At 46.6% G+C, this 27,789-nt stretch overlaps 1 protein-coding gene across 3 annotated transcripts in view; it reads left to right on the top strand.

Annotated features, from left to right (window-relative positions):
• The window catches only part of LOC137331250 (polyhomeotic-like protein 3), a 67,744-nt gene that overhangs the window by 14,056 nt on the left and 25,899 nt on the right, over positions 1-27,789 (top strand). For 2 of the 3 annotated variants that reach the window (XM_067994909.1, XM_067994907.1), the window contains 5 exons: positions 9,449-9,607; positions 13,365-13,433; positions 18,024-18,182; positions 21,708-21,984; positions 23,149-24,014. In XM_067994909.1, coding sequence (XP_067851010.1) covers positions 9,449-9,607; positions 13,365-13,433; positions 18,024-18,182; positions 21,708-21,984; positions 23,149-24,014 — 1,530 coding nt within the window. The remainder of the gene's footprint in view (positions 1-9,448; positions 9,608-13,364; positions 13,434-18,023; positions 18,183-21,707; positions 21,985-23,148; positions 24,015-27,789) is intronic. The other variant, XM_067994910.1, reaches the window with a different exon arrangement.

The following is a 27,789-nucleotide window of genomic DNA, read 5'->3' as shown; positions in this document are numbered from 1 at the left end:
TGGAGGTCACAGATCAGCCATGATCTCATTGAATGGCGGAACAGGCTCGAGGGGCTAAATGGCCCACTTATGTTCCTATGTTCCCTAGAGTGGGAGGATGCTGGTTTGGTATTCCAGAGTGGGAGGATGCTGGTTTGGTATTCCAGAGTGGGAGGATGCTGGTTTGGTATTCCAGAGTGGGAGGATGCTGGTTTGGTATTCCAGAGTGGGAGGATGCTGGTTTGGTATTCCAGAGTGGGAGGATGCTGGTTTGGTATTCCAGAGTGGGAGGATGCTGGTTTGGTATTCTAGAGTGGGAGGATGCTGGTTTGGTATTCTAGAGTGGGAGGATGCTGGTTTGGTATTCCCTAGAGTGGGAGGATGCTGGTTTGGTATTCTAGAGTGGGAGGACGCTGGTTTGGTATTCCCTAGAGTGGGAGGATGCTGGTTTGGTATTCCCTAGAGTGGGAGGATGCTGGTTTGGTATTCTAGAGTGGGAGGATGCTGGTTTGGTATTCCAGAGTGGGAGGATGCTGGTTTGGTATTCTAGAGTGGGAGGATGCTGGTTTGGTATTCCCTAGAGTGGGAGGATGCTGGTTTGGTATTCCCTAGAGTGGGAGGAAGCTGGTTTGGTATTCCCTAGAGTGGGAGAATACTGGTTTGGTATTCCAGAGTGGGAGGATGCTGGTTTGGTATTCTAGAGTGGGAGGATGTTGGTTTGATATTCCCTAGAGTAAGAGGATGCTGGTTTGGTATTCCCTAGAGTAGGAGGATGCTGGTTTGGTATTCCCTAGAGTGGGAGGAAGCTGGTTTGGTATTCCCTAGAGTGGGAGAATACTGGTTTGGTGTTCTAGAGTGGGAGGATGTTGGTTTGATATTCCCTAGAGTAAGAGGATGCTGGTTTGGTATTCTAGAGTGGGAGGATACTGGTTTGGTGTTCTAGAGTGGGAGGATGCTGGTTTGGTATTCTAGGGTGGGAAGATGCTGGTTTGGTATTCTAGGGTGGGACAATGCTGGTTTTGTGTTCCAGAATGGGAGGATGCTGGTTTGGTATTCCAGAGTGGGAGGATGCTGGTTTGTTATTCCCTAGAGTGGGAGGATGCTGGTTTGTTATTCCCTAGAGTGGGAGGATGCTGGTTTGGTATTCCAGAGTGGGAGGATGCTGGTTTGGTATTCCAGAGTGGGAGGATGCTGGTTTGTTATTCCCTAGAGTGGGAGGATGCTGGTTTGTTATTCCCTAGAGTGGGAGGATGCTGGTTTGGTATTCTAGAGTGGGAGGATGCTGGTTTGGTATTCTAGAGTGGGAGGATGCTGGTTTGGTATTCTAGAGTGGGAGGATGTTGGTTTGATTTCCCGATTCCTCTCAGCTCCTTACCTGAGCCATGCTGACCCAAGAGAAATATCTTCAAATATGCCTGTGAGTTTTATCACTGAACCCTACCTCATGGTAAACGATAGCTGGGCACTGTGGTCTGATTTGTGTCATTGTGAATGAAAGGAAGGAGGGAGGAAATAAAATAATACACATTTAATAACAGACAGCGATAGAAAAGAATTATCTTGCTTTTTTCCAAAGGAGAAGCTTAATGTTCCCTGAAAGGGAAATGGGAAAAAATAATATGGCAAACAGCTGGTGGCTGTGGGGTTTGTAAGTAATGAAAAATTGCTGTACTTGTTTCCATGACAGCTCTGATGAGACGAGTCTCATTGTCACAAGGTTGATGCTGCTAATGGCGCTGGTTTGTATTTCATATCCAGTAACGTTGCCTCCATTTTCCTGTGGGAACAAGCAATAACTGCAAGCACATAACATTTTGCAAAAACTCAGAAGTGGAAATCCAGTACACGCGAAGGTTCTCCGGTCGGTGCCGATTAAGGAAGGACCAAATTGAAAACCGAAACCGATTTAGAAATCGTGCAAATCTCCTCGATTCAGAATCTTCAGAATGGTGGGTTTTTTTTTGCTGCTTGTTCCAGTTGGAAAACTGCAGCTCTCTGCTGCATGAGAGCAGGGAAATCAATCACATAATGTTCACGCTCCGGTCTCAGGGTGGAATTGATGTGCAGCTCTCTGTGTGAATTTGGATGGTCATTTTTGCTACTACCAATGGGTGTTTTTTTAGATCCCATTCACAGAGTCCAGTCGCCACCCCTCCACGCCCCCGCCCCCCAGCACTGAGTAAAAATTTAGTTAAAGCCACAAAGACCACTCCGAGAAGGTACACAACTGTAAAAGGACTGGCTGCTCGGGGAGAGCCTCATAATTATATATTACAACACAGCCTCATTTTCGGTCCGCAGTTGTTGTTTTCTTTTCCTTTTCCTGCCAGCACTGGATGGGTCTTTCAAAGAGCCGGCAAAGGCACGATGGGCTGAATGGCCTCCTTCTGTGCTGTATGATTCTAATTTTCTTTCTCTGTAGCCCCTTCTCCACCCCAATTTAAAAAAAAATATATAAATTCATTTTTTTTTTGTAAACCAAGCCTTCGGGAAATAAGTGGTTTCTCTTTCCACTTTTCTCCCTTCATTACAGTATTGAGGGAGCGATTCATTGCCCGAAGGTGTTGTCTTTCAGATGAGATGTTTGACCTGCCTGCACCGGCGGCGTTAAAGGTCCTACGCCACCATTCGAAGAAGAACAAGGAGTTCTCCCCAATGATCAATGAGCTTCTTCCTCAATGCACACCGCCCAAAAAAAAAAAAAAACCCCATATCGACAGGTCATTCATCTCACTGCTGTTTGTGGGCTGCCACATTCGCTTACCCTGCTCTTCAAGGTAATTCATTGTCTGTGAAGTGCTTTAAAACATTTCTGAAGCTGCTTCTTTACTGGCCTTGGAGAGATGGTTGCCAATGCCTGGGTCTCATGATTAAGGGGTGATCTAATTGAGGTGTTTAACATGATTAAAGGATTTGATAGGGTAGATAGAGAGAAATTATTTCCTCTGGTTGGGGGGAGTCTAGGACTAGGCGGCATAATCTTATAATTAGAGCTAGGCCGTTCAGGGGTGATATTAGAAAGCATTTCTTCACACAAAGGGTGGTGGAAATCTGGAACTCTCTTCCCCAAAAAAGCTGTTGAGACTAGGGGTCAATTGAAAATTTCTGAGATTGAAATAGTGCTATGGGATCTTTTAAGTCCACCTGAGAGGGCAGACGGGGCCTCAGTTTAATGACTCATTAGATGGACGGCACCTCTGACAGCACAGCACTCTTTCAGTATTGTACTGAAGTATCAGCCTGGATTATGTACTCAAGTCTCTGAAGTGGGAGTCGAACTCACAATCTTCTGACTCAGAGGCGAGAATACTGCCGTCTGAGCCACAGCTGACACGCGCCACTGCCGACACTGCACTAGATCTGGGGTAATGTGCTCGTGCCATGCATACCGCAGGCATGGATGTAATTTGATTGGCAGAGTATAGGCAGTCTTACCTTGGCACATTCCCTCACTCCAGAGAATTTCTCTCTTATCTGCTCCCATGATGAATGGACGTGGGAGCCAGCATTCACTCTCTGGTCTCAGAGTGGGTGATCCCCCCGGTGCCCCTAATATGGATAACCTCCTCCGTCTCACCGCCTCTGTCAAAACACCCAGTGTCTCCTCATTAAAGGGGGCAGTCGTGACACCTGCCCCTTTGCCGAGGTTTCATAGTCCCAGCAGCAGCAGTCTGGCAGCCTACTTAGAAATCAGCAGCCACCGCCCGCAGGATCCATGCGATAGTAAAAAGGGCACAGGGAACACGTCATTATTTTAATTGGCTGACCTCCACTGAATATTGCTCGATCAGCTTCCCGCTCTCCTTGAGCGAGTGCACTCGTGCATGCAGCAATTCTCCACCATCCCCCCAACAAGGAATAAGTTACCAGTATCTGTGGTAATGTTGGTTTGCTGCAAGTAATCAAAGGGAGCTGGACAGGTTTTTGTAAGTGGAAGATATCTGGAGTTATAGGTGAGTTGGTGGAATCGTGGCACTGGGCACTGGTCTCCTAAAGTTTGCTTGACTGCCAACAAGGGTTGGAGAGGAATTTCCCTGAGTTTTTATTTCTTGAATGGGCCTAAGATTTTGTTCTTCCCTTCTTTTGCCTCTCCCAGGAGATTGGTGGGAGGTGGAGGAGTTTACAGTGTGAACAGGAACAGGATGAAATGTTCATCTGAAGTGTGCACAGGCAGTAAGGAATATAGTGGAATCCACTTACAGAAACCGATTTGGACAGGTCCCAATTTGAGCATTATAAGCTTCTGATTAATATACATGTGGAACCGGACAGGTTTGACGGACTAGCTGGTCTATTCTTGTCCTCCCTTTTCATGTATTTGCCCAGGATCCCAGAACTGGCTGCCTTGTTTCAAGCAGCCAACAATCACAAGGTAGGTACTCACACTGGTTTTCAGCCAATCTTGCCTTTTCCACGCTTGCAAGCAACTTGACCAGTGAAAATAAGCTGTCCCACTGGGACTTCTGTGTAAATGATGAGCTTTTGGGGTCGTCTTTATATTGGCATGAACGCTCTCCCCTGCAGTGGAATCTGTACTCTTCTCATTCCAAAATTGAAACTGGAATGAAAGATATCCCACATTTATCAGTCACAGGAATTGTAATCTTCATTTTTCATAATTTCGCACCATTCCTCCCGAATAAGATCCCTCCCTTATGTTCTCAATGAGAGGACGGACTCTCATCAACTCTCCCAGCTCACCCAGTGCCACTCTGTCACTTCTGATCTGCTCTTCTGCTCCATGGGGACATGTCTTGCCTAATGGTGCTGCTAAGACTGGGGGAAAATAGTCACACGGCCATCTCTGTGCTCATTGGCATAGCAACATCACATAAATTTTTCGACTGAAATGTTCATCTGAAGCATGCAAAGGTAATGAGGAATATAGTGGAATCCACTTACAGTAACCGATTTGGACAGGTCCCAATTTGAGCACTATAAGATTCTGATTAATTTGTCATGCAACCTGCCGGCCAGATAGGCTGTGTTGCAGATTTATCAACTGATGTACCAAGTAAGAATCCTCGCAGCCCCAGCTATCTACTCGGCAGCACCATTCAGATCGGCACTGAGGGGGGGGGGAACGCGGGTGGGGGGGAACATCCTGTGGTAATCTAAGCCAAGATAAATCTAAAAGTCAAAGGATCTTTTTAATGGGGCTGAAGTACGGTGGGACATGTACCTGCTGCTATGACCAGATGTTGACTCCGAGTCCAATCCCGGAGATGAAGTCATTTTAATATTTGGCCTACGCCTGTAGAGGAGCAAAGAGCCGCAAGTCCCCGCTTTGCCAACGGAAAATCAGAGCGGCATCCTGTTTCTCCGATGAGGGGAGCCTAAGCCCATTATCGGGCCAAAGGGAAGGTGAAAAGTTTTCTTGGGGCCTGCATTCGTAAAGTATCTTGTGAATCATAAAATAACATTTTGGGATACAATGTATGAGTAATTTGAGATATGACATGTGGTAAGTGTAGAATGCTTGGGTCGAAAAAGATGACTTTGGACCTATGGTTCCCAAAGCTCATCCCACTGGGGTGTCATGTCTGGATCTGTTGTAGACTAATTGATAGAGATTAATTGCTATGATTAGTCAACAACTCCACTATCATTGTATCAAGCGACTACCAGGATGGTAGAAAGTCAACTAGATGGACCTTGGTCTTTTTACATCTAGCAATTCCTATGTTCCCGTTAGGGAGATTGATGAGGATGATTCCAGGATTTAGGGCTTCAGAATTCCAGAGGCGAGGTGAGAGTGACTGCCCTTGACATCAAGGCAGCATTTGACCGAGTGTGGCACCAAGGAGCCCCAGTAAAATTGAAGTCAATGGGAATCAGGGGGAAAACTCTCCAGTGGCTAGAGTCATACCTAGCACAAAGGAAGATGGTAGTGGTTGTTGGAGGCCAATCATCTCAGCCCCAGGACATTGCTGCAGGAATTCCTCAGGGCAGTGTCCTAGGCCCAACCATCTTCAGCTGCTTCATCAATGACTTTCCCTCCATCATAAGGTCAGAAATGGGGATGTTTGCTGATGATTGCACAGTGTTCAGTTCCATTCGCAACCCCTCAGATAATGAAGCAGTCCGAGCCCGCATGCAGCAAGACCTGGACAACATCCAGGCTTGGGCTGTTAAGTGGCAAGTAACATTCGTGCCAGATAAGTGCCAGGCAATGACCATCTCCAACAAGAGAGAGTCTAACCACCTCCCCTTGACATTCAACGGCATTACCACCGCCAAATCCCCCACCATCAACATCCTGGGGGTCACCATTGACCAGAAACTTAACTGGACCAGCCATATAAACACCGTGGCTACGAGGGCAGGTCAGAGGCTGGGTATTCTGCAGCGAGTGACTCACCTCCCGACTCCCCAAAGCCTTTCCACCATCTACAAGGCACAAGTCAGGAGTGTGATGGAATACTCTCCACTTGCTTGGATGAGTGCAGCTCCAACAACAGTCAAGAAGCTCGACACCATCCAAGATAAAGCAGCCCGCTAGCTTGGCACCCCATCCACCACCCTAAACATTCACTCCCTTCACCACCGATGCACTGTGGCTGCAGTGTGTACCATCCACAGGATGCACTGCAGCAACTTGCCAAGGCTTCTTTGACAGCACCTCCCAAACCCGCGACCTCTACCACCTAGAAGGACAAGGGCAGCAGGCACATGGGAACAACATGTTCCCCTCCAAGCCACACACCATCCCGACTTGGAAATCTATCACTGTTCCTTCATCGTCGCTGGGTCAAAATCCTGTAACTCCCTTCCTAACAGCACTGTGGGAGAACCGTCACCACACGGACTGCAGCGGTTCAAGAAGGCGGCTCACCACCACCTTCTCGAGGGCAATTAGGGATGGGCAATAAATGCCGGCCTCGCCAGCGACGCCCACATCCCATGAACGAATAAAAAAAAGTTGTGAACAGAGACTCGGAGAACTCCATTAGAGAAAAGAAAATTGAAAAGGAACAGGACCCAAGGTTTTTTTTTTAAACGTGGAGAGGAATGGATAATGTAGTTTCAGCAGGGCCCGGAATTTCTGTGGAACTGCCCCCACACCACAACAGGAAGTGTGGCAGAAACCCTGCTAACGTGTGTAAACGGAGTCTCCGCCACGCTTCCAGCAAAGTTATGGAGGCAGACTGGGAGCAATTCCGAGGAAATTCCGGGCCCAGGTTATTTAACTTGGATGGAACTGTGGAGAAAAACTAAAGGACACAAATGTAAATAAAGACAAAAAATAAAACTGCAAGTGTTGGAAGTTCTGAAAATAAGTAGATGGTCAGCCAGCATCTGTAAAGAAAAAAAACACTGGTTAATGTTTCAGGTGTGTACCCTATTTCAGAACTGAAAACTAATAGATAAGTATGCCCCTTTGCAAGAGATTTAAAAAAATTGAAGGGGGAATGAATTGAGACAACTGATACTCTAATCATTGACAGTTGAATAAGCTGAAAACTGCTTAATAGAGAAGCAGAAGTCTATTAAATGGTATAAGATCATCCCAGTAAAGTAATGCAAGGACATTAGAAGAGCATGATCCTGCCTCAGCCCATCTGCTGCTGAAACCCCCCCACCATGCTTTTGTTCCTTCCAGACTCGACTATTCCAACGGTCTCTCGGCCGGTCTCCCATCTTCCACCCTCCATAAACTTCAGCTCATCCAAAACTCTGCTGCCCGTATCCTAACTTGCACCAGGTCTCGTTCACCCATCATCCCTGTGCTCGTTGACCTACGTTGGCTCCCGGTCCACCAACGAGTCTATTTTAAAATTCTCATCCTCATGTTCAAATCCTTCCATGGCCTCCCTCCCTCCTCCCTCCTCCCTACCTCTCTAACTTCTTCTGGCTCTACAATCCTCCGAGGTCTCTGCGTTCCTCCAATTCAGGCCTGTTGTGCATCCCCCACTCCCTTTGTCTCACCATTGGTGGCTGTGCCTTCAGCTGTCTAGGCCCTAAGCTCTGGAATTCCCTCCCCAAAACTCTCCGCCTCTCTACCTCTCTCTCCTGATTTAAGATGCTGCTTAAAGCCTACCTCTTTGACCATGTTTTTGGTCACCTGCCCTAATGTCTGTTGCTTTGGCTTGGTGCCAAATTTTTGGCCTGATTACATTCCTGTGAAGCGTCTTTGGTCATTTCACTACGTTAAAGGCACTATATCAATTGTTGTTTTTGTTGAACAAATGAATATCTAAGAATCTGTGTCAGGCACAGCTCTGGTGGTACTTTTCATCCTCTTAGCTTTTTAGACATTTGTTTGTTCTTCTGATGTCTTTTCATTACTGGGGATATAGTTAGGATTTGAAGTTATTAAAGCAAATGTTCAGACCAGAAGGCTACAGAGTTGCCTGGAAAAAGATAATGAAGCACTGAACTTGGTTGGAGGGTGTTCGGGAGGACCTCGTGATTGGAATAGGGAGGGGGAGGCCTAAACTTGCCTCGTGGGGTCCAGAGGAGTGCTCCTCCTCTTCCAGGCTCCATAAAGAAAAGTGAAAAATAGAAAATCCACTTAACTTTTTGGCTCCACTAGGTTGGCCTGGTGTGGAAGACACAATGGCCTCCCTGCACAGGCCTCCGGTTAGAATTACAGTCGGGCTCCTACGTCGTCTTCGGAGTCCGATCTGCATCTTTAAAATAGACCCATTCCTCATTTGTGAGGTAGCACGTTGAGTGTCCGAGGGCTACTTGGTCACAGGAGGGGTCAGTTGCATGGCCAAGCCTGATGTTGTCTTTGCCAAGGTCCACCCATGAACATTTTCAGCAGATGTTTTACTTCCATTGCTGGCCCCTGGATCAGCTAATTTAGAACAGACCAGGAATCGAATCTGAGTCCATGTGGTACATATACCTACTGAGCCACGGTGGTAGAGAGAGAAAGAAAGACTTGCATTTATATAGCACCTTTCACGATTCCAGGATGTCCCAAAGCACTTTACAGCCAATTAAGTACTTTTTGAAGTGTAGTCACTGTTGTAATGTAGGAAACGCTGCAGTCAATTTGCGCACAGCTAGGTCCCACAAACAGCAATGTGATAATGACCAAATAATCTGTTTTAGTGATGTTAGTTAAAGGATAAATATTGGCCCAGGACACCAGGGAGAACGCCTCTGCTCTTCTTCGAAATAGTGCTGTAGGATGTTTTACTCCCACCTAAGAGGGCAGATGGGGCCTCGGTTTAAAGACTCATTCGAAAGGCAGCACCTCCCTCAGTACTGCATTGGAGTGTCAGCCTGGATTATGTGTTTAAGTCCCTAGAGTGGGACTTGTGCCCACAACCTTCTGACTCTGAGGCGAGAGGGCAACTGACTGAGCCACGACTGACACCAAGCTTCATTGAGTTGGGCGGGCCGTGGGGGGGGGGTGGAAGAAAGTGTGAGACAGGCAACATTCCGTAATATTGTAATGAATGTGTCTTTTAAATTCTGATGAGGTTTTGCTGATTTTTTGTTTTGCCCACTGCAGGTGATCCAGCAAGCTTTGCACCGACAGCCCAGTACCGCAGCCCAGTATCTACAGCAGATGTACGCGGCGCAGCAGCAGCATTTAATGCTGCAGACCGCAGCTCTCCAGCAGCAGCACCTGAGCAGCACACAGCTGCAGAGCCTGGCAGCCGTCCAACAGGTGAGATGTCGGCAGTTCAAAGGTCAAAGGGCAATATAGATTGGCGGGGAAGAAAAAAAATAAACCTTTATTCTAAGCGGAGTGGTCTGAAGACTTCGACAGCCAACCGAGTCGTAAAATCTCACCTCACACCAACTTCTCACTTAAATTCCCTTTCCTCGGTCAGGCATATGTTATCGTTTTTTTTTTGGCTAGGTCCACATGAGTTATAATTCCTCTGGTTGATCTGTGTAGTCACGTTGTAAGTTCTAAAATAATGGAGGTCATTTTGACTTTGGGTGATGGTTTAAAATTTGCAATATCGATTCCAACGCCTGTTATACAGCTTTCCCCATTTTCATCTCCGTTGAAGTCAACAGAAATTAAAATGGAGCGAGGTGTATAACAGACGACTGAATTGATATCGCAAACTTTAAACTATCACCCAAAGTCAAAATGACCCCCAATGTGTTTGTGATTTTGCTAGAAATAGAGAACAGGGGAAATCTGCACAAACACATTCAAGATGTTGCCGCACATTGCAACCGAAGGAATTCTTAGCCTCTGGAGGTGGGAGCTAGAAACACCCCTAAATGAGCAACTGTGTTTGCTGCCCCAGGAAGCTGTGGAAGCTACATCATTAAATAAATTTAAAACAGAAATAGACAGTTTCCTAGAAGTAAAGGGAATTGGGGGTTACGGGGAGCGGGCAGGAAATTGGACATGAATTTAAATTTGAGGTTAGGATCAGATCAGCCATGATCTTATTGAATGGCGGAGCAGGCTCGAGGGGCCGATTGGCCTACTCCTGCTCCAATTTCTTATGTTCTTATGTAACCCTTAATGCACTGCTGACTAGTTTAAGCATCTATTGGTAGCCCCTCCCTCATACGCCTCAGAAAAATGTTCGAAAGATTGGCAGGTGCGACCCTGCCAGTTTTTGGTTCCTTGATATTTCATTGGCTGAAAGCTCGACTTTGGCGCTAGCTCTTAGCCAATGAAACGACAGTTTATTTCCAAAGTTGCTTCCGTCTCTGAATGGACAGTAGGAACAGGGAGATAGAGGAAAAAAGGTAAGATAAAAAAGTAAACTAGAAAATAAAGTTTAAAGTAGGATGGAGCCATCCTTTTCAGCTGCTGCCAGGACCTACCTACATCAGTCCTTGATTCCATTACTCTCCTTGCCATCTCAGGCTAAATGCGGAATCTCAGCATACTGCTTGACCCTGAGTTGAGTTTCCTGCCCCACATCCACTCCGTTACCAAGTCTGCTTACTTCTGTTTCCAACCTCTCCCTCCTCCACTGCCATCAGAGGTGTAGTCCGTGCCTTTATCCCACTTTGATGCTTGACGTCTATAATCTCTACTGAGTATCAACCCTCCAAATATAGCAACTCATTAAAAGCATAGCAACCCATGCATCTGCCTGCACAAAGCTTCAGGCTCCCGCCACTATCCTGCTTGTTCTCTCCAAGCTCGACCTGTGTCCTCGTGAATTGACTTTGAGTTCCTTAAATCCCTCCATGACCTTGCCCCACCGTAGCTTAGCGATCTTCAGCCTTAAATACACACTCTAGGCTCCCCCACACACTCTGCTCCATCATTAGTAGCTGCTCGTTCAACCACTACCCTCCTGTCCTCTGGAACTCCATTCCAAGATCCCTTCCCCTTGCCAACTCACTCCCTGCTTTCAAATTCAGCCCCACAAACCTTCTCTTTAATTGGCCTTTAGCCGCCCCTCCCTTCCCCCTCTCCCTCTCTGTCTTCCCAATTTCCCTCCTGCTTGGCGTCCACTGCGTTTGATTCTCAGTGTAAAACACTTTGACGCAACTGTCTGTACTTGAGAAGTGCTATAGAAATTAAAGTTGTTGCTTTATTACTTAGGACCAGAGTAATCTTAAAAGTTAGAATAAATATCACAGGAGAAAGAGAATAGAATTACATAGAATGTATAGCACAGAAACAAGCCATTCAGTGTTTATGCTCCACACGAGCCTCCTCCCACTCTATTTACTTTCTCTCACCCTATCACCATATCCTTCTCTTCCTTTCTCCCTCATATGTTTATCTAGCTTCCCCTTAAATGCAATCATGCTATTTGCCTCAATCACTCCATATGATAGCGAGTTCCACATTCTCACCACTCTCTGAGTAAAGATGTTTCTCCTGAATTACTTATTGGACTATTAATGACTATATTTATATTTATGGCCCCTAGTTTTGGACTTGCCCACAAGCAGAAACATGTTCTCTACATCTACCCTATCGAACCCTTTCATTATTTTAAAAACCTGTATCAGGCCACCCCTCAACCTTCTCTTTTCTAGAGAAAAGAGCCCCAGCCTGTTCAGTCTTTCCTGATAGTTATAACCTCTCAGTTCTGGTATCATCCTTGTAAATCTTTTTTGCACTTTCTCCAGTGCTTCAATATGAATAGTGAAAAAGAGAGAATAAAAGGGGAAAAGGACAAGTTTAGCAAAATTCAAGTATTTTAATATTTCAATCATGAAACAGGTACAGACGAGGAAAGCCATTTGACCCATCTTAGCTCATGCATCCAAAAATAAATCTACAGAATCCAGCTGTTTCTTAAACGATTCCAGAGTTTTTGCCTCCACTGCCCCACCCAGCAATCCATTCCACATCTTGATCACTCGTTGTGTGAAGAGGACCTTTTGCAAGTAATTTCTTATCCTATTGTTACAGTTTAATTTGAGGTAGTGATTTGGACTTGCCTTTTCTATACGATTTACAATCATATACACCTCCATATTGGCACCTCACAGTAGCTGCCAGTTCATTAGTTTAAGGTTAATATTTCAACAATGAAGCTATCCCTACCATTGGAGTAGGGTTATTACTGTAATATTGATGCCTTTTTTTAACGTTACGTGCAGGAGCTGAAAACATACAGAAGAGGGTTAAAATATGAGGACTGGTTGCATAAACTTGGCTTGTATTCCCTTGAGTATAGAAGATTGAGGGGTGATCTGATTGAAGTGTTTAAAGGGGTAGATATGGTAAACTATATCCTCTGGTAGGGGAATCATGAGGGAGGAGGCATAATCTTAAATTTAGAGCTGGGCCATTCAGGAGTGAAATCAGGAAGCACTTTTTCACACAAAGGGTGGTAGAAATTTGGAACGCTGTCCTCCAAAAGGCTGTGGATGCTGGGGGTTAAATGACACTTTCAAGACAGAGATCAGTAGATTTTTGTTGGGTAAGGGTATCAAGGGATAGGGAGCAAAGGCAGGTAAATAGAGTTGAGGTGCAGATCAGCCATGATCTAATTGAATGGTGGAGTAGGCCCGAGGGGCTGAATGGCCTCCTCCTGTTCCTAACGTCCTTAGAAGAGTTCACCCCGGGGGAGACTGGAGTATCCCTGGACCTGCTGGCAGTCTAACGGTTAAGGCCAGCATTTTGCCAGGTATAAGCAGAATTGGCAGAAGTCTGTTGAGACTCATGTACGTGCATTTATACCTGTCCCTTGGGATTAGCAGATCATTGTTTCACTCCAAGCTTTTCTAAACGGGACATCATCAAGACAGTTACACTAACATTACAACTTAAGAACATAATGGCTGGATAGTTATTAAATTGTGCTAAGTCTTGCAGGTGATATATATATTCCAGTTGAATTTGGGAAAGGTATCATTTAACTGGGATGAATTACTGGTAACTAGGGCCCCAGAGTCAGGTACTCTACCCCCAGTATTGGTCACTCTGCTCTTTTTGTCACTGTGCATGTATCTGATTATTCTTCATACTCCATTTTCAGGCAAGCGGGCGTCAGTCTTCTTCACCTACAGGGAGCATCAGCCAGCAATCAAGTGTATCACAGACCTCAGTGAGTCACCAGTAACTGTCTTGATATCTTAGTGCTAATACTGACGTGGTTCTTACCAATCTTATTGGACCCACCTTTATAGGACAAACAGACTAGAAATGACATTGGCAGGTGTAACTGGATTCATATGAAATGCCTTTGGCTGTGATTTTAACCTGTTTGTTTTGAAATGGTTAATGCCACCGTTAAAATTGCAGTTTGATTCAAGCGCACTAAGGGGCTGATCCACGATCGTGTGTTCCCGGTGGGCAGTGCATCGAGGGTAGTTGCGAAAGGGCGGCCCATGTTTTTTTCCGCCAGCTAAAACGAACGGAGGTAAAATCGCGAGCTGCACGGCTGCGAGTTCCTGCAAAACGCTCCCTGCAAGCTCGGCTCAGGATCGTGGAGTCGGCTCTTAAGTGACTGTACGCTAATATGGCACAGAACAATTTACAGGCTTAGCTTGCATGTATAAAGATTCAGTCAGACTGCTGTCCTTTAGCTGAGCAACTTTATTCTGAACTGTAATAAGCGTGTGTCTTCCCAGACATTCTGTTTCCAGCCCCACGACACATACATTTCCCCTTCCTGAGCTTACAGAGAGGCCACACTTGTTTCTTAAAGTATGTTGCCTAATTTTTCTTGTTACAGCAGGTTCATTTTTTACATTATTACTCATTCTTTATGATTGATTTAGCTTTTCCCCTGCCTGCTTATTGGGAGCTATGGTGGCATACAGCATACCCGGCCAAGAGTGGCAGGTAGATGACCTGTGCTGGTTCGTAACCTAGGAAGTCCGTGAGACTGGCTTACCCTGATTCAACCGTCCCTCCAATTATATTGTTGTCATTCAGCCCGACTGAGATCAGGAACTCGCTGTATAGGATATTGTGGGCCCACAGTAGCATATTTTCGCATTAGACTGCTGGCCCGCCTAACAGAGCTTTAGTGGAGGTTCTGCCAGAGAGCTTCAGTTACAACTTTAAGCAGCTTTAGTTTGTATCCAGTGCTGTTTTAATTTGGATTCTGGCAGACCTGAGCCTGTGAGCAGGCTCCTAGTGCTTATTTTATTTTTATTCATTCATGGGATGTGGGCATCGCTGGCAAGGCCAGCACTTATTGCCCATCCCTAATTGCCCTTGAGCCCAGTTCCCTTTTCCTGGCAGTGGACTTGTTTCCCACATTACAACAGTGACTACACTTCAAAAGTACTTCATTGGCTGTAAAGGGTACAGGAACAGAGAGATCTGGGCGTATATGTGCCCAAATCGTTGAAGGTGGCAGGGCAGGTTGAGAAAGCGGTTAAAAAAGCATATGGGATCCTGGGCTTTATAAATAGAGGCATAGAGTACAAAAGCAAGGAACTCATGATGAACCTTTATAAAACACTGGTTCGGCCACAACTGGAGTATTGTGTCCAGTTTTAGGCACCACACTTTAGGAAGGATGTGAAGGCCTTAGAGAGGGTGCAGAGGAGATTTACTAGAATGATTCCAGGGATGAGGGACTTTAGTTACGTGGATAGACTGGAGAAGCTGGGGTTGTTCTCCTTAGAACAGAGAAGGTTGAGAGGAGATTTGATAGAGGTATTCAAAATCATGAACGGTCTAGACAGAGTAGATAGAGAGAAACTGTTCCCATTGGCGAAAGGGTCAAGAACCAGAGGGCATAGATTTAAGGTGACTGGCAAAAGAACTAAAGGTGACATAAGGAAAAACTTTTTTACGCAGCGAGTAGTTAAGATCTGGAATGCACTGCCCGAGGGGGTGGTGGAGGCAGATTCAATCATGGCCTTCAAAAGGGAACTGGATAAGTACTTGAAAGGAAAACATTTGCAGGGCTACGGGGTAGGGTGGGGGAGTGGGACTAGCTGGATTGCTCTTGCATAGAGCCGGTACAGACTCGATGAGCCGAATGGCCTCAATTCCGCGCCGTAACCTTTCTGTGATTCCATAAAGTGCTTTGGGACGTCCTGAGATCAGGACAGGTGCTCTATAAATACAAGTTCTTTCTTTGTAGACCCACAAGTAATCGGGTTTGTGATTTTGCTGCCAAAATTATGAACATGCGAACAATGGCAGACAGGAAAAGGCCCTCTGGTGCATCCAGCCTGTCCCACACAACTGTGATGCCTTGTGCATCACAATATATACACTCCTCACCCCACCCCACCCGAAATCATGTGATCTCCTGACAGAGGCGAAAAAATAGATAAAAACCCAGGTCAATTAGGGAAAAAAAAAATCAAATTCCTCTCCGACCCCCCCCCCCCACCACCTTTCGGCGATCAAAACCAGTCCAGGAGACCACCCTGGCTCTAATTAATGTTATGCGGTACCCACCGTTTTATAAGGTGATCTTCGCCCCAGCCAAAAACAGGTCCAGCTCGGTCTCTCTTGGACCTCCCCAGGTGCAATTAACGGAGGCACTTTGCAACATCAAGGTGTCCACACCTTCCCACATCCCCCTGTCTGAATGCCTTTAGTTCGGTTCCTTCTCTGCCCACACCACCAAGACCGTCCTGGTCAAATTCACCAACCTCCTTAGCCTGCTTGACATCTCTCCAGTGCTAGACATGGCCGATGATACTATCCTTCCCTCTGTGTCGTCCTCAGTGGCACTCTTGCATGGTTTTCCACCTATTTTTTCCAAGGCAGCTAATGAATCTCCAACAGTTGTTTGTGCTCCAGGTTGTGTATGGTCACCTTTCCAGTTCCCCAAGGATCCATTCTTGGCCCCAGTCAGGTTTCTGACCTTGCCACAGCACTCAAATGTCCAGATGACATCCTCTGTGACCGTGACCACAGTGAATAGTCCCTCCTTACCTTTCTTGACCTTCTCTGCAGCCTTTGGCATGGTCCATCTCACCATCCTCCTCCAACACCACTCCTCTGTTGCCCAGCTCAGAGGGACTGCCCTCGCTTGGTTCCACTCTTACCTAACCAATCGTAGCCAGAGCATCTCCAGCGATGGATTCGTTTCCCGCCCTCAAACCATTACATCTGGAGTCCCCCAAGGATGTACTCTAGGCCCCTCCTCCTCTTCCTCATCTACATGCTGCCCCTCGGTGATATCATTCACAGAGGCGGGGTCAGCTTCCACATGACACTGATGACTCCCAGCACTACCTCTCGACCACCTCTCAACCCCTCAATCGTTGCTGCCATTTCAAACTGCTCGTCTCGCATTAGTTTATGGGCGAGTCTGAATTTCGTACAATTGAACGTCGGGGAGATCAAAACCACGCTTTGTGCCCCTGCCAAAAACCCTGCACCTTTGCCGTTTTTTGTCTCCCCCTTCCCGGCTACTTGTTGAGGCTGAACCAGACTGCATGCAACCCCAACGTTCTGTTCAAACCCCCATAACTCATCCACTAATAAGAACACTTACTTCCACCTCCTGCAACTGCGCTCACTTACATGGAATTATGTAGAATTTACAGCACAGAATCAGGCCATTTGGCCCAACTGGCCAATGCCGGTGTTTATGCTCCACACGAGTCTCCTCTCACCCTACTTCATCTCACCCTATCAGCATATCCTTCTATTCCTTTCTCCCTTGTGTACTTATTCAGCTTCCCCTTAAATGCTTCTCTGCTATTCGCCTCAACCATTCCACGTGGTAGCGAGTTCCACATTCTCACCACTCTCTGGGTAAAGAAGTTTCTCCTGAATTCCCTATTGGATTTATTAGTGACTATCTTATATTTATGACCCCTAGTTCTGGTCTCCCCCACAAGTGGAAACATCTTCTCTATGTCTACCCTATCAAACCCCTTCATAATTTTAAAGACCTCTATCAGGTCTTGGCCTTCTCTTTTCCAGAGAAAAGAGCCCCAGCCCGTTCAGTCTTTCCTGACAGTTATTACCTTCAGTTCTGGTATCATCCTTGTAAATCTTTTTTTGCACCTTCTCCAGTGCCTCCGTGTCCTTTTTGTAATGTGGAGACCAGAACTGCGCTCAGTACTCTGTGTGGTCTAACCAGGGTCCTATATAAGTTTAACATATCCGCTCTGCTTTTCAATTCTATTCCTCTAGAAACGAACCCCAGTGCTTTGCTTGCATTCTTTCCACGTCACTTATTTCCACTGCTGCCGAAATCCTTATCCGTACTGTTGTCATCCGTACGCCTGACGGGCGAGATTTTCCCTATCGCTGCACTTCGGCAATGCTCAGGGAAAAGGGGGAAAAGTGGCCGAGACCAGTTTATTTTACCCCACGGGAGCTATGCCGCTATCTCCTCAGCATCCTACCCAGATGGGGCAGTACCGGGCCAGCGCCTGGAGTAGCTGCAAGTGCAACTTAACTTTGTGAACAAGTGAGGAGGCAGCTTCCGGGGAATTCCCTGGAATGGGCGGGGACCCGGCATAACTGGGACCCTGCCTTATTCCGGCACAACTGTCAAGGAGGTTCGGGGCCAGTGAGTTAGAGTAGAACTGTCTGACAGATATCAAAGCGTAGTTTGCTTTTTAAAAAATTGTTTCTCTGTTAGATAGCCCCATTTTCTCTAAAGTATGTTAGGTTCAGAAACTGTATGGATGACGTCCCATTTAGGTTCTGCGTGCAACGCTGCATTCAAACCTTTAATAGACTTTGGGCCTCCTTTGTACAGATTAACCTGTCTGCGTCTCCTACTGCTACTCAGCTGATAAGCCGTGCTCAAACCTCCAGCGCTTCAGGCAGCGGAATCACTCAGCAAGCCATGCTCCTCGGCAACACCACCCCCACCCTCACTGCAAGCCAGGCGCAGATGTACCTCCGAGCCCAAATGGTAAGTTGTACGGCAGCACAGGAACCGCACCACCTCATCAAAAGAGAAAAAGAAACAGATTTCGGAGTGTCTCATCAGTCATCGAGCCCATGTTGTGAAGTACGCTGACAGCACTTCAATCCTGCAACCTTTAAAGGGCACTCCCTTGAGATAATCCTATCTGGCAAACCTTTTCTCGTTTGACTACAAATGCATGTCCGCTGCAAGCTTGCCGCCTTCATCTCTTAGCAGCCTTAAAACTACCGGGACTACCCTGTGCCGATAGAAAAGCCATTTTATTGCCCTTTATGCTTTTTTGCTAATTTTCTTTCATGCTCCCCCCTTCGTCCGTCTAACCTAACCTTCATTTCTTACATTGCTTCTATTTTCCCCGGTTGTATTTTTTGTTATCTGCCCTGCAAGTACTTGTTTTTTAGTTTCAAATTTGATCTAATCTCATATTCATCCACGGAACCTCAGCCTTCAATAGTCTCCTCTTTTTTTCTTAATGGAATATATTTTACTTGTACGCTTTCCATCACTATAAATGAACTGTGAGTAATAACCCTGAACGGAAAAGGCAGTATTTATTGTTTCATGAAACAGTACCACAGTTGCAATGTTTCCCACACTTTCTTAAGTTGTGTTTATTTTCTGTCAGGAGGCTGGAAGATGTTTTAAAGCCACAATAAAACAATTTAGTAAAGGGCTGATCAGGAGTGCAGAGGCCAGGCTCTTTGTGATTTTGATTTTCTGCAATTTCTTTCACATAAAGAGAAACTCAAAGACTGCCCACTGCTCCCCCCACTCTCTGCTAGGCTATGATTGGTCCTGTGATACCTTCCACCCAACTGCCCATTATTCATGTGTGACCTTTGACCAGCCAATATTGCCAGGCCATTCAATAAATTTTTGTTAGGTAAAAGGGTATCAAGGGATACGGAGCAAAGGCGGGTAATTGGAGTTGAGATACAGATCAGCCATAATCTCATAGAATGGCGGAACGGGCTCGAGGGGTTGAATGGCCTCTTCCTGTTTCTATTTGATCACAGAGGGTATGATACATCCTCACTCGATGTTTCAGACGTGGACTTCCCTGGCTGATTTTCCCCTTGCCAATTGAAGCCAACTGTAGCACTCCTACTGCTGTCCCAACTGAGAATAGCTAATTCAGCACAGATCCAGAATCAAACCTGGTACCTTTCTGGTCTGTCTGGCTCAGGTATTCGGTGGATACACTTACTAAGCGGGAGCCCCTGGGATTAAAAGAAGGCCCTAAATGGAAATGTTTGTTTACAGGGACTTGGGTATTTCCCACAAATCCCATGATGTGTTCCTTGGATCAGGGATGTCCAAACTATGGTCTACAGGCCACATGCAGCCCAGAAGCTCTGGCAATTTGGCTCATGTTGCCTAGGCAGCTCGTTTCTGTTTGTGCTGAGATTTCTCATTCACTGGTTTGTCTTGTTTCTATTTTGTGGGCCTGGAAGTGTGGAGGGAGCTATTCTTAGTTGCTCATTGGTGAAAATAATCCTAACTCAGAACACCAAGACCTGTTAGTGTCAGTAACTTCAGGTACATGGAAATGAATGGGAAGGCGGGCTGGGAATTTTCTCGGAGCTGCTCCCAGTCCGCCACTGTAACTTCACCGGAAGTGCGGTGGGAAACTCTGTTTTCGAGCATGAATGGGGTTCCCGCTGCATTTCTGCAGAGCAGCGGCGGAGCACGAGCAGCTGTGAGGAAACACCTGGCCATGGATTTAAACTTTCACGTCTACATTGTTCGAATTCACTCAGCGGTAACCCAATCACTTTAGATGGGTTACCGTCGGTGTTACAATATGTAAATGTAAATATATGTCCCACAAGACTCCGTTGTGCACATTTGTGGCCCAAAGAATAAAGAGCTTGGACACTCCTGCTGTAGAGATACAGCTGCACACAATCAATGTTTTCCTCAGGTCACGGAATGGCATCAAGAGGCACCCACTGTGCCCGGCCTTTTAAGTTGAGGAAAGTTAGCCTGCTGAAGGCAAAGCCTTCTGCTTGCATAGATGTTCTTGATTCTCACGTCTTTGTTCCTGCTCTTTCCTGATCTTCTCTCTGTCTCTGCAGCTGATTTTCACCCCCACTGCCACTGTGGCTACTGTCCAGCCAGACATTCCTGTCATCTCCTCTTCCTCTTCCCCAGTGTCTGCATCCACTCAGGTGAGCTGTTACTGACTGATATCCCCAAACATGGGGACCAGAGAAGCACAACAAAATGTTACATCCAAAGTTCATTTTGTACACTTCACTACTGATGTTAAGAGTTTTGTCACTTTTAAATGTAGACGTATGCTTTAATGTGTAATTTCTGACTATACACTGGCGTGTGGTTCTCTGTCCCTAGAGTACACTCTGAAAGTTACCCCCAGATGTGAATGTGCGTAGGCACTGGTGATTAAAAAGCTTGTCACCGTGCAGACAAAGCAGTCTGCTTGATCGGCAACACTCCACCAGCTTAAATATCCACTCCCTCCACCACCGGTGTACCGTGGCTGCAGTGTGTACTATCCACAGGATGCACTGCAGCAACTCGCCAAGGCTTCTTCGGCAACACCTCCCAAACTCATGACCTCCACCACCTAGAAAGACAAGGGCAGCAGGTGAATGGGAACACCATCGCCTCCAAGTTCCTCATATATATATCTTCATTCCTTCATCGTCGCTGGGTCAAAAGTGAACTTGTAGGCGGAGAAACTTTTAATAAGCTAGTGAAAAGTCTTGAGCTGGCCACTGGGAGGTGCTTATCTTGGAGTGAACCTCCTTCCAATGTGCTTTTTCTCTGTCACCGGGAAGCACGTGGCCTCTCCCCACAATGGAATATCCGTGAGGGGGGGAAAGGCCAAGGAGTTTTGGGCGCCTTTCCCTTCTGCGTGTTGAAGTATCGTTGCACTGGGCCATCAAACTAACCCCTGTGTTCAAAAAAGCATGAGACAGCGATACACTTTTGTGCCAGCTTATTGCTAAAATGTTTTCTAGTCCCTAAACCCACCCAACCCATTTTCCCATCTTCCGAAGAAGATTTTGAAAGTTAAGTGAGCAACTTCAGTAATCATAGACTGATACAGCACAGAAGGAGGCCATTCGGCCCATCATTCCTGTGCTGGCTCTTTGAAAGAGCTATCCAATTAGTCCCACTCCCCCTGCTCTTTCCCCATAGCCCTGCAAATTTTATCCCTTCAAGTATTTATCCAATTCCCTTTTGAAAGTTACGATTGAATCTGCTTCCACCGCCCTTTCAGGCAGCGCATTCCAGATCATAACAACTCGCTGCTTAAAAAAATCTTACTGTTGGTTCTTTTGCCAATTCTCTTAAATCCGTGTCCTTTGGTTACCAACCCTCCTGCCAGTGGAAACAGTTTCTCCCTTATTTACTCCAGCAAAACCACTCATGCAAGTAGTGCAGAAGTATCTTTGTGTTGCCGTGATTCCTTTTTTTAAAATTATAAATCTAGCTAGATTGTCCAGCAATCTGATCCTGCGCTTTTCTGCCTGGTCTTAGGTCCAGAATCTAGCGGCCCGGAGCCAGCAGTCGGGCGCGTTGCCTGCTCCGTCTCCTCAGAGCGTCCCGCTGAAAGGTACCTGTCAGACCCAGCAGATCCAGATGGCTCACGCAAAGACGGTGGTGCAGGGAGCCAGCTCCAAGGCCAACCTACTGGACCCTGCCCCCGAGAGCACCAAGAAAGGAGAGGGCCTGACTTCGTCCAGCCCCGAGCCGCGGGTCTCCACGGTCACCCGGGCGCAAATGCCGGCCAGCACGCAGCAGTTAATAGCCCCTGGTAAGCGGCGGTAACGGCTAACTATGAGACGGAAAGGGAAACTTAATTTGACTGCCACACCTTGAGGTTGAAATTCCGCTGAGTCCTACTTTTAAGTGCGCTGGTTAAAGCACTTTGAGTAAGATTCTGTGCGGACTATTTTCGCAGATTTGTTTATCTTTTTAAAAGGAACATGTGTTAACTACTGCGCCAAAAGTAGCGTGCAGTGGAATTGCAACATCTTGTGAAACCATAAGAACGATCGCTCAGATGCAGTTTTATTTGTGGAATAAAATGGCTCTTTAGTCAACTGGCAAAAGAAAATTTATTGAAAAAAGGAGAGATAATTAATTAAGAACAGGAGTAGGCCATTCAGCCCCTCGAGCCTGTTCCACCATTCAGTTAGATCATGGCTCATCTGTACCTCAAATCCATTTAGCCGCCTTGGTTCCATATCCCTTAATACCCTTACCCAACAAAAATCTATCAATCTCAGTTTTGAAATTTTCATCTAATCCCCAGCTTCAACAGCTTTATGGGGGAGAGAGTTCTAGATTTCCCCTACCCTTTGTGTGAAGGAGTGCTTCCTGGCATAGAAACGTAGAAAATAGGAGCAGGAGTAGGCCATTCGGCCCTTCGAGCCTGCTCCGCCTTTCAATATGATCATGGCTGATCCTCTATCTCAGCTCTGAATGGCCTGGCTCCAATTTTAAGATTATGCCCCCTTGTTCTGGACTCCCCCCACCAGAGCAAATAGTTTCTCTCTATCTACCCTATCAAATCCTTCAATCATATTAAACACCTCAATTAGATCACCCCTTAATCTTCTGTACTCAAGGGGATACAAGCTTCGTCAATGCAACCTGTCCTCATAATTTAAACCACAAATATAGGAGGAATCACTTAGGTTAATGATGGTACCAATGAATGCAACTCAACTCCCTTACGCTGGAAGAATTGTTAAATTGTTCAAGGTGTCCTCGATTGTATAATTTAAAAAAGTCAATGGAAATGGAAAAGTATCTATTTTCAGGTTATTCATAGTGCTTTGTGACTTTGATATTTAACACATGTTCTGATAATGAGGTTTATTGTTTTTTTGAGACTCACTTCAGAACTGGAGTTAATTTACAAAGGAAAAGTATCTGGCTGTTCTCTGTTAACACTGTTGTTTGTCCTCTCCAGCACCCTATACGCCAATCCAGCCGCACCAGCTGATTAAACAGCAGCAGATTCCACTCCACCAGGCTACGCCGAAAGCACATCATCAGCTTATTATTCAGCAGCACCAGATCCAACACAGGCAGCAACTGCAGCCTCTGGCACTTCAAGCCCAAGCTTCCGACCCTCCCCAGTCTCAGCACTGCCTGCCGATCCAGGCTCACGGCCAAGCGTTAATCCAGGCCTCTTCCCAGGCGCAGCATTGCATATCCACCCAAGCCCACAGCCAGCCGCTGAGCCAACCTTCGGTTCACTCCCATCCGCAGAGCCAGCAGCAGACAGTCGTGGTCTCCCCGGTACCTTCTCAGTCACCGCCCAGCCCGTCGTCCACCATCATAATACAGCCTCACGCGCTGGTTCACGCGCCGCTGCCGCTGCAGCTGGGGTCGGGCCAGCAGCCAGCTTCGGCCCAGATGCAGCCGAGCCAGCCGCCGCCGCACCCGCCGCACTTACCTCCGGCCCACCGGTCGCCGGTGGCTCAGATCGGACCGTTACGGCAAGCAAGCCCGGTGACGCCGCACCAGCCGCAGGCGACGCACCTATCCGCGCAGCAGCAGCAGCATCCCACCTCGGCGCCGCCTTCGCAGGAGGTCCCGTCGACGGCCCCGGCCCACCTCCAGCGGCTGCCCTTGCAGCCAGTGCAGACCCTGACGGTACCACCTGAAATTGTTTCCGCCACGCAGGTACCACCACAAACCGTTCTACATTCACGGGAACAGCTCCCAGCAGCCCAGGCACTGATCCAAATGCCCTTTCAGGCTCTTCCTCCGCCCCAGACCATTGCCGTCAATCTTCAAGTCCAGCCTTCGGCCCCAGTGGACGTGCCACTGGTAGGATTCTTTGACTCTTTTACTTCTTGCGTGAAAAAATGTTTTTTTTTAGTGGAAGTTAACGGCCACTTGTTGGGATCTTTGCCTTCATCGTTGGATGTATTAGCTTGTTTTATACTGACACTCTGCATTTCACATTGTTTTAAGGAAAATTACTGTACCGTCTGGTCAAAAAGCTTTGTGATCGCACAATTGTTCTTGGGGCAGTCGAGTTCGAATGGCAGTCAAGGCTGGGATTTGAGTTAGGGTTTCAGAAGGATCTGTGCTTGGTCCTCTGCTCTATTCAGTGTACGGTAATGATCTTCTGAAGTCCACAGTTGACAGAGAGCTTGGCCCAATTCTTTGAGGATACTCCCATGAGCTGTCAAGTACGCCCATTAAATCTGAAAATCATGCAAGGTTACTTATGAAGCTAGAGAGCCTTACTCAGGGTAATTCAAGGCCGAATTACTGTCTGTAGCAATGGCATGGGCATGGCCACATCTTCCAGCACTGCTGAATACTGCCTCTCCTCTGCAGAAGCTAGCAGACTGTTGTAAAGCATTACATTGAAAATTAAATTATTGATTAGATGAAAAGGTTTTCACAAATTACATCGAATGAAGGGCTTTCTCTTTCATTGTCAACTAGAGTATGTCGCGTTCATCCATCTGACACAGAAGTTATTCTACTCCTTGCATGACTGTGGTAACTTATTCATAAGCTCATCACTCATGGGTTGTGAGACCAGGGGGTAAATTTTAACTAAGACCCGGGAAGGGAGCGGGGGGAAAGATTTCCGAGTGCGGAACCTGGAAGGTAAGTGGGCGGTTCGCCATCTGCGATCGCGACCTAAATCAGGCCCATCAGTTGCGCTTCCGGGCCGTTGGCCAGGAGGCCGCTGCCGGGGATCGGAGGGAGGAAGGGAGGGAGGGAGGAAGGGATCATGGGCCGGAGAGGAGATCGGGGGAGTGGGGGGTTGGGGGGGCCAGCAAGAGGATCGGGGGGGTCAGCAAGAGGGTCGGGGGGGTCAGCAAGAGATTGGAGGGGGCCAGCAGGAAGATCGGCGGGGGGGCAGCAAGAAGATCAGAGGTCGCTGGAGTAGAGTTGAAGGTTGGGGGGGGGTCCACTATCGGTGGGGGGAGGGTCCGCCATCAATGTGTGGGTCGGCCGATCGCAGGGATCCTGTCAGCCAGGTGAGCTTGTTGGGCCCAGATGAAGCACTCTTGCTCCTCCAAGCCCACAAGCAGTGCAATAAAAGCCCCCACTCACCTCATTGATCCGGCCCTTCCTGCCTACTTTCACCTGACGTGAATGGGAAGCAATGGGAAACCTGAACAGGTAAGGTTAAATTTGTTTTATTATTCCAATACACAAAATATTAAGTACCTCAAGTATCTCAATGAGGTGCATTGCCCTTTTAAGTATTGGGGGCGGGACTTCCTGGTGTCTGCTCTCCACACGCAGACAAATCTGCCTGGGTTAAAGCCAGAAGCAGGCGAGTTGGAGCCAGGATGTGGTCGCGCTCTGAAAACTTGGAATTTTCACTGCCCACCTGCCCCCAGCCCACCCGTTCTTGGGGGTTAAAATTTACCCCCAGGTCACTGGAGGAATAAAGAGAAGGTATTACTGCCATGCCCAAGGCAAATTCTGTCTTTGATGGGCAGTGATGCAGTGCCTTGGCACTCCAGGTGTATTGTACCACAGAGCCCTTGGACATAAGTGAGCAACTGCCAAATCCCGTGTGGCAAGGCCATGATCTCAGCTACACCGTCAGGGAAGACTCAGAATGCAGGCCAGGCCGTGGAGGGATGGAAGATTGAAGGGTGAAGCATATACTTCATAGCAGCCAGCTGAGGAGCACTACTGGCAGAGGCCTGGGAGCAGGCATTCTGACCACCCTCTTGGTAGAGGTTAGGAATGGGGAGTGGGGACCAAAAAGAAGACCTTTAAAGCAGAGCAAAAACAGAACAAATTTATTCTTCAAAATTTCAATCTCGTTACCATCCAAATTAGCAGTGATCTCCAACTAGATCTCCACAAAACCATCCATCTCCTGGATCACGTTTCTGGAGAAAGGGAGTCAAATCCACCCTGGTCTGAATCGGGTGGATTAAGATTTGTTTGGACAAATTTGTACCAATTCAGATTTGCTTCTATAAGATGCACAAGCAGCAGACGATAAGGTGTATTGATATTTGTGTTTGCCGTGCTTGAAGATTTCCTCCATCGTGCCACGTGTTGTCTGAACATGACTTCAAAGGGAGGTGAATTTATTTGCTCTATTTATTTCACTCAGGAGTGGTTAGTTGTGAATATCCATTGCCGCTAGTCTAGGACATGGTTGGAGCCTGTGCTAATGGTGGGTATTACATAGAATTACATAGAATTACATAGAATTTCCAGCACAGAAACAGACCATTGTTTATGCTCCACACGAGCCTCCTCCCCCCCCACTTCATCTAACCCACCAGACCTTCTAGTCCTTTCTCCCTCATGTGTTTATCGAGCTTCCCCTTAAATGCATGTATGATATTCGCCTCAACTACTCCTTGTGGTAGCGAGTTCCACATTCCAACCACTCTCTGGATGAAGAACTTTCTCCTGAATTCCTATTGGATTTATTAATGACTATCTTATATTTATGGCCGCTAGTTCTCCATGCCTACCTTATAAAACCCTTTCATAATCTTAAAGAGTATGTGTACCTTATAGTTTAATAGGGGAGATATAAGTTTAACCACTGTTGGTGGTTATGTGCCCAGGTCCCTGGCGTTCTACTTGTGGTTTTGAATCTGAGTCCTGGTGGTACATTAGTGGCCCCTCTCTGTCAACAACCTAGTTAGATCTGAACTTTGAAAATCCAAAGCCTGAATTCGCTGCACGGATAAAAGAAAATTAGTGCAGCTCGTTTGAATATTGAATTATTATGTTACTGAAGATTGCCATCCTTGGTGTTTGGGTTTCACTTGTGCTTTCATCACAGACTAGTCACTAAATTAGTAAAAACAAAAGTTGTAATTTGCAAAAATTGGTCCTCGCCTGATTTTGATATATGGATTTTTTTATATATCGTGTTCACTGCCTGGGTGGTAATCTGACAAAGCAGATCATCTGCCTTTTATAGAACCCACCTGATTTTCATTCTGTTGATTTCAATGGAATGAAAATCGGACGAGTCCTATAAAGGACGGGCGATTCGCTCCATCACATTACCACCAGGCGTGAATGTGAAAATATACCCCGTGTACTTTTGATATTTAATTTTCTTCATTTCACTCACTGTTAATCCGTAGGGTCCCGGACAAAGCCAGTCAACTGTTAACCAAATAACAAGACTTTATTTTGGATCACAAACTAGTGTAAAACTTTTTAAAAGAGTTTTCCATCCCTCAAAACAAGTCATTCTTACCTTGTGTAGATGAGGCCAGTATTATTTGAGTACCCATCCTTCAAAAGGACATTGATGTGTTGGTGAAGCACAACAAGGATGATTCAAGGACTTAGTTATCATAGATCATAGAAAATTTACGGCACAGAAGGAGTTTTCATTGAGGAAAAAAAGACTGAAAGGTGAGATGATCCAGATTTGTAGAGGAATGGATAATGCAGCTCCACTCGGGATACTTAACTTTGATGCTGAGCACAGAAAGAGGGGACATGATTGTAAACTTACCAAGCCTCAAGTAGGACTTGAGATTGGGAATATTTACCCCCCTCCCCCCACAAAGCTGTGGATATGTGGAAGAGATTCCCGAGGTGGTGTGCCAATTGTCACCTTTTAAAGAGATGGTTC

The sequence above is a fragment of the Heptranchias perlo genome, chromosome 13 (genome assembly GCF_035084215.1).
Source record: "Heptranchias perlo isolate sHepPer1 chromosome 13, sHepPer1.hap1, whole genome shotgun sequence".
NCBI lineage: Eukaryota > Metazoa > Chordata > Chondrichthyes > Hexanchiformes > Hexanchidae > Heptranchias > Heptranchias perlo.
This window is presented reverse-complemented; position numbering and strand designations above follow the sequence as displayed.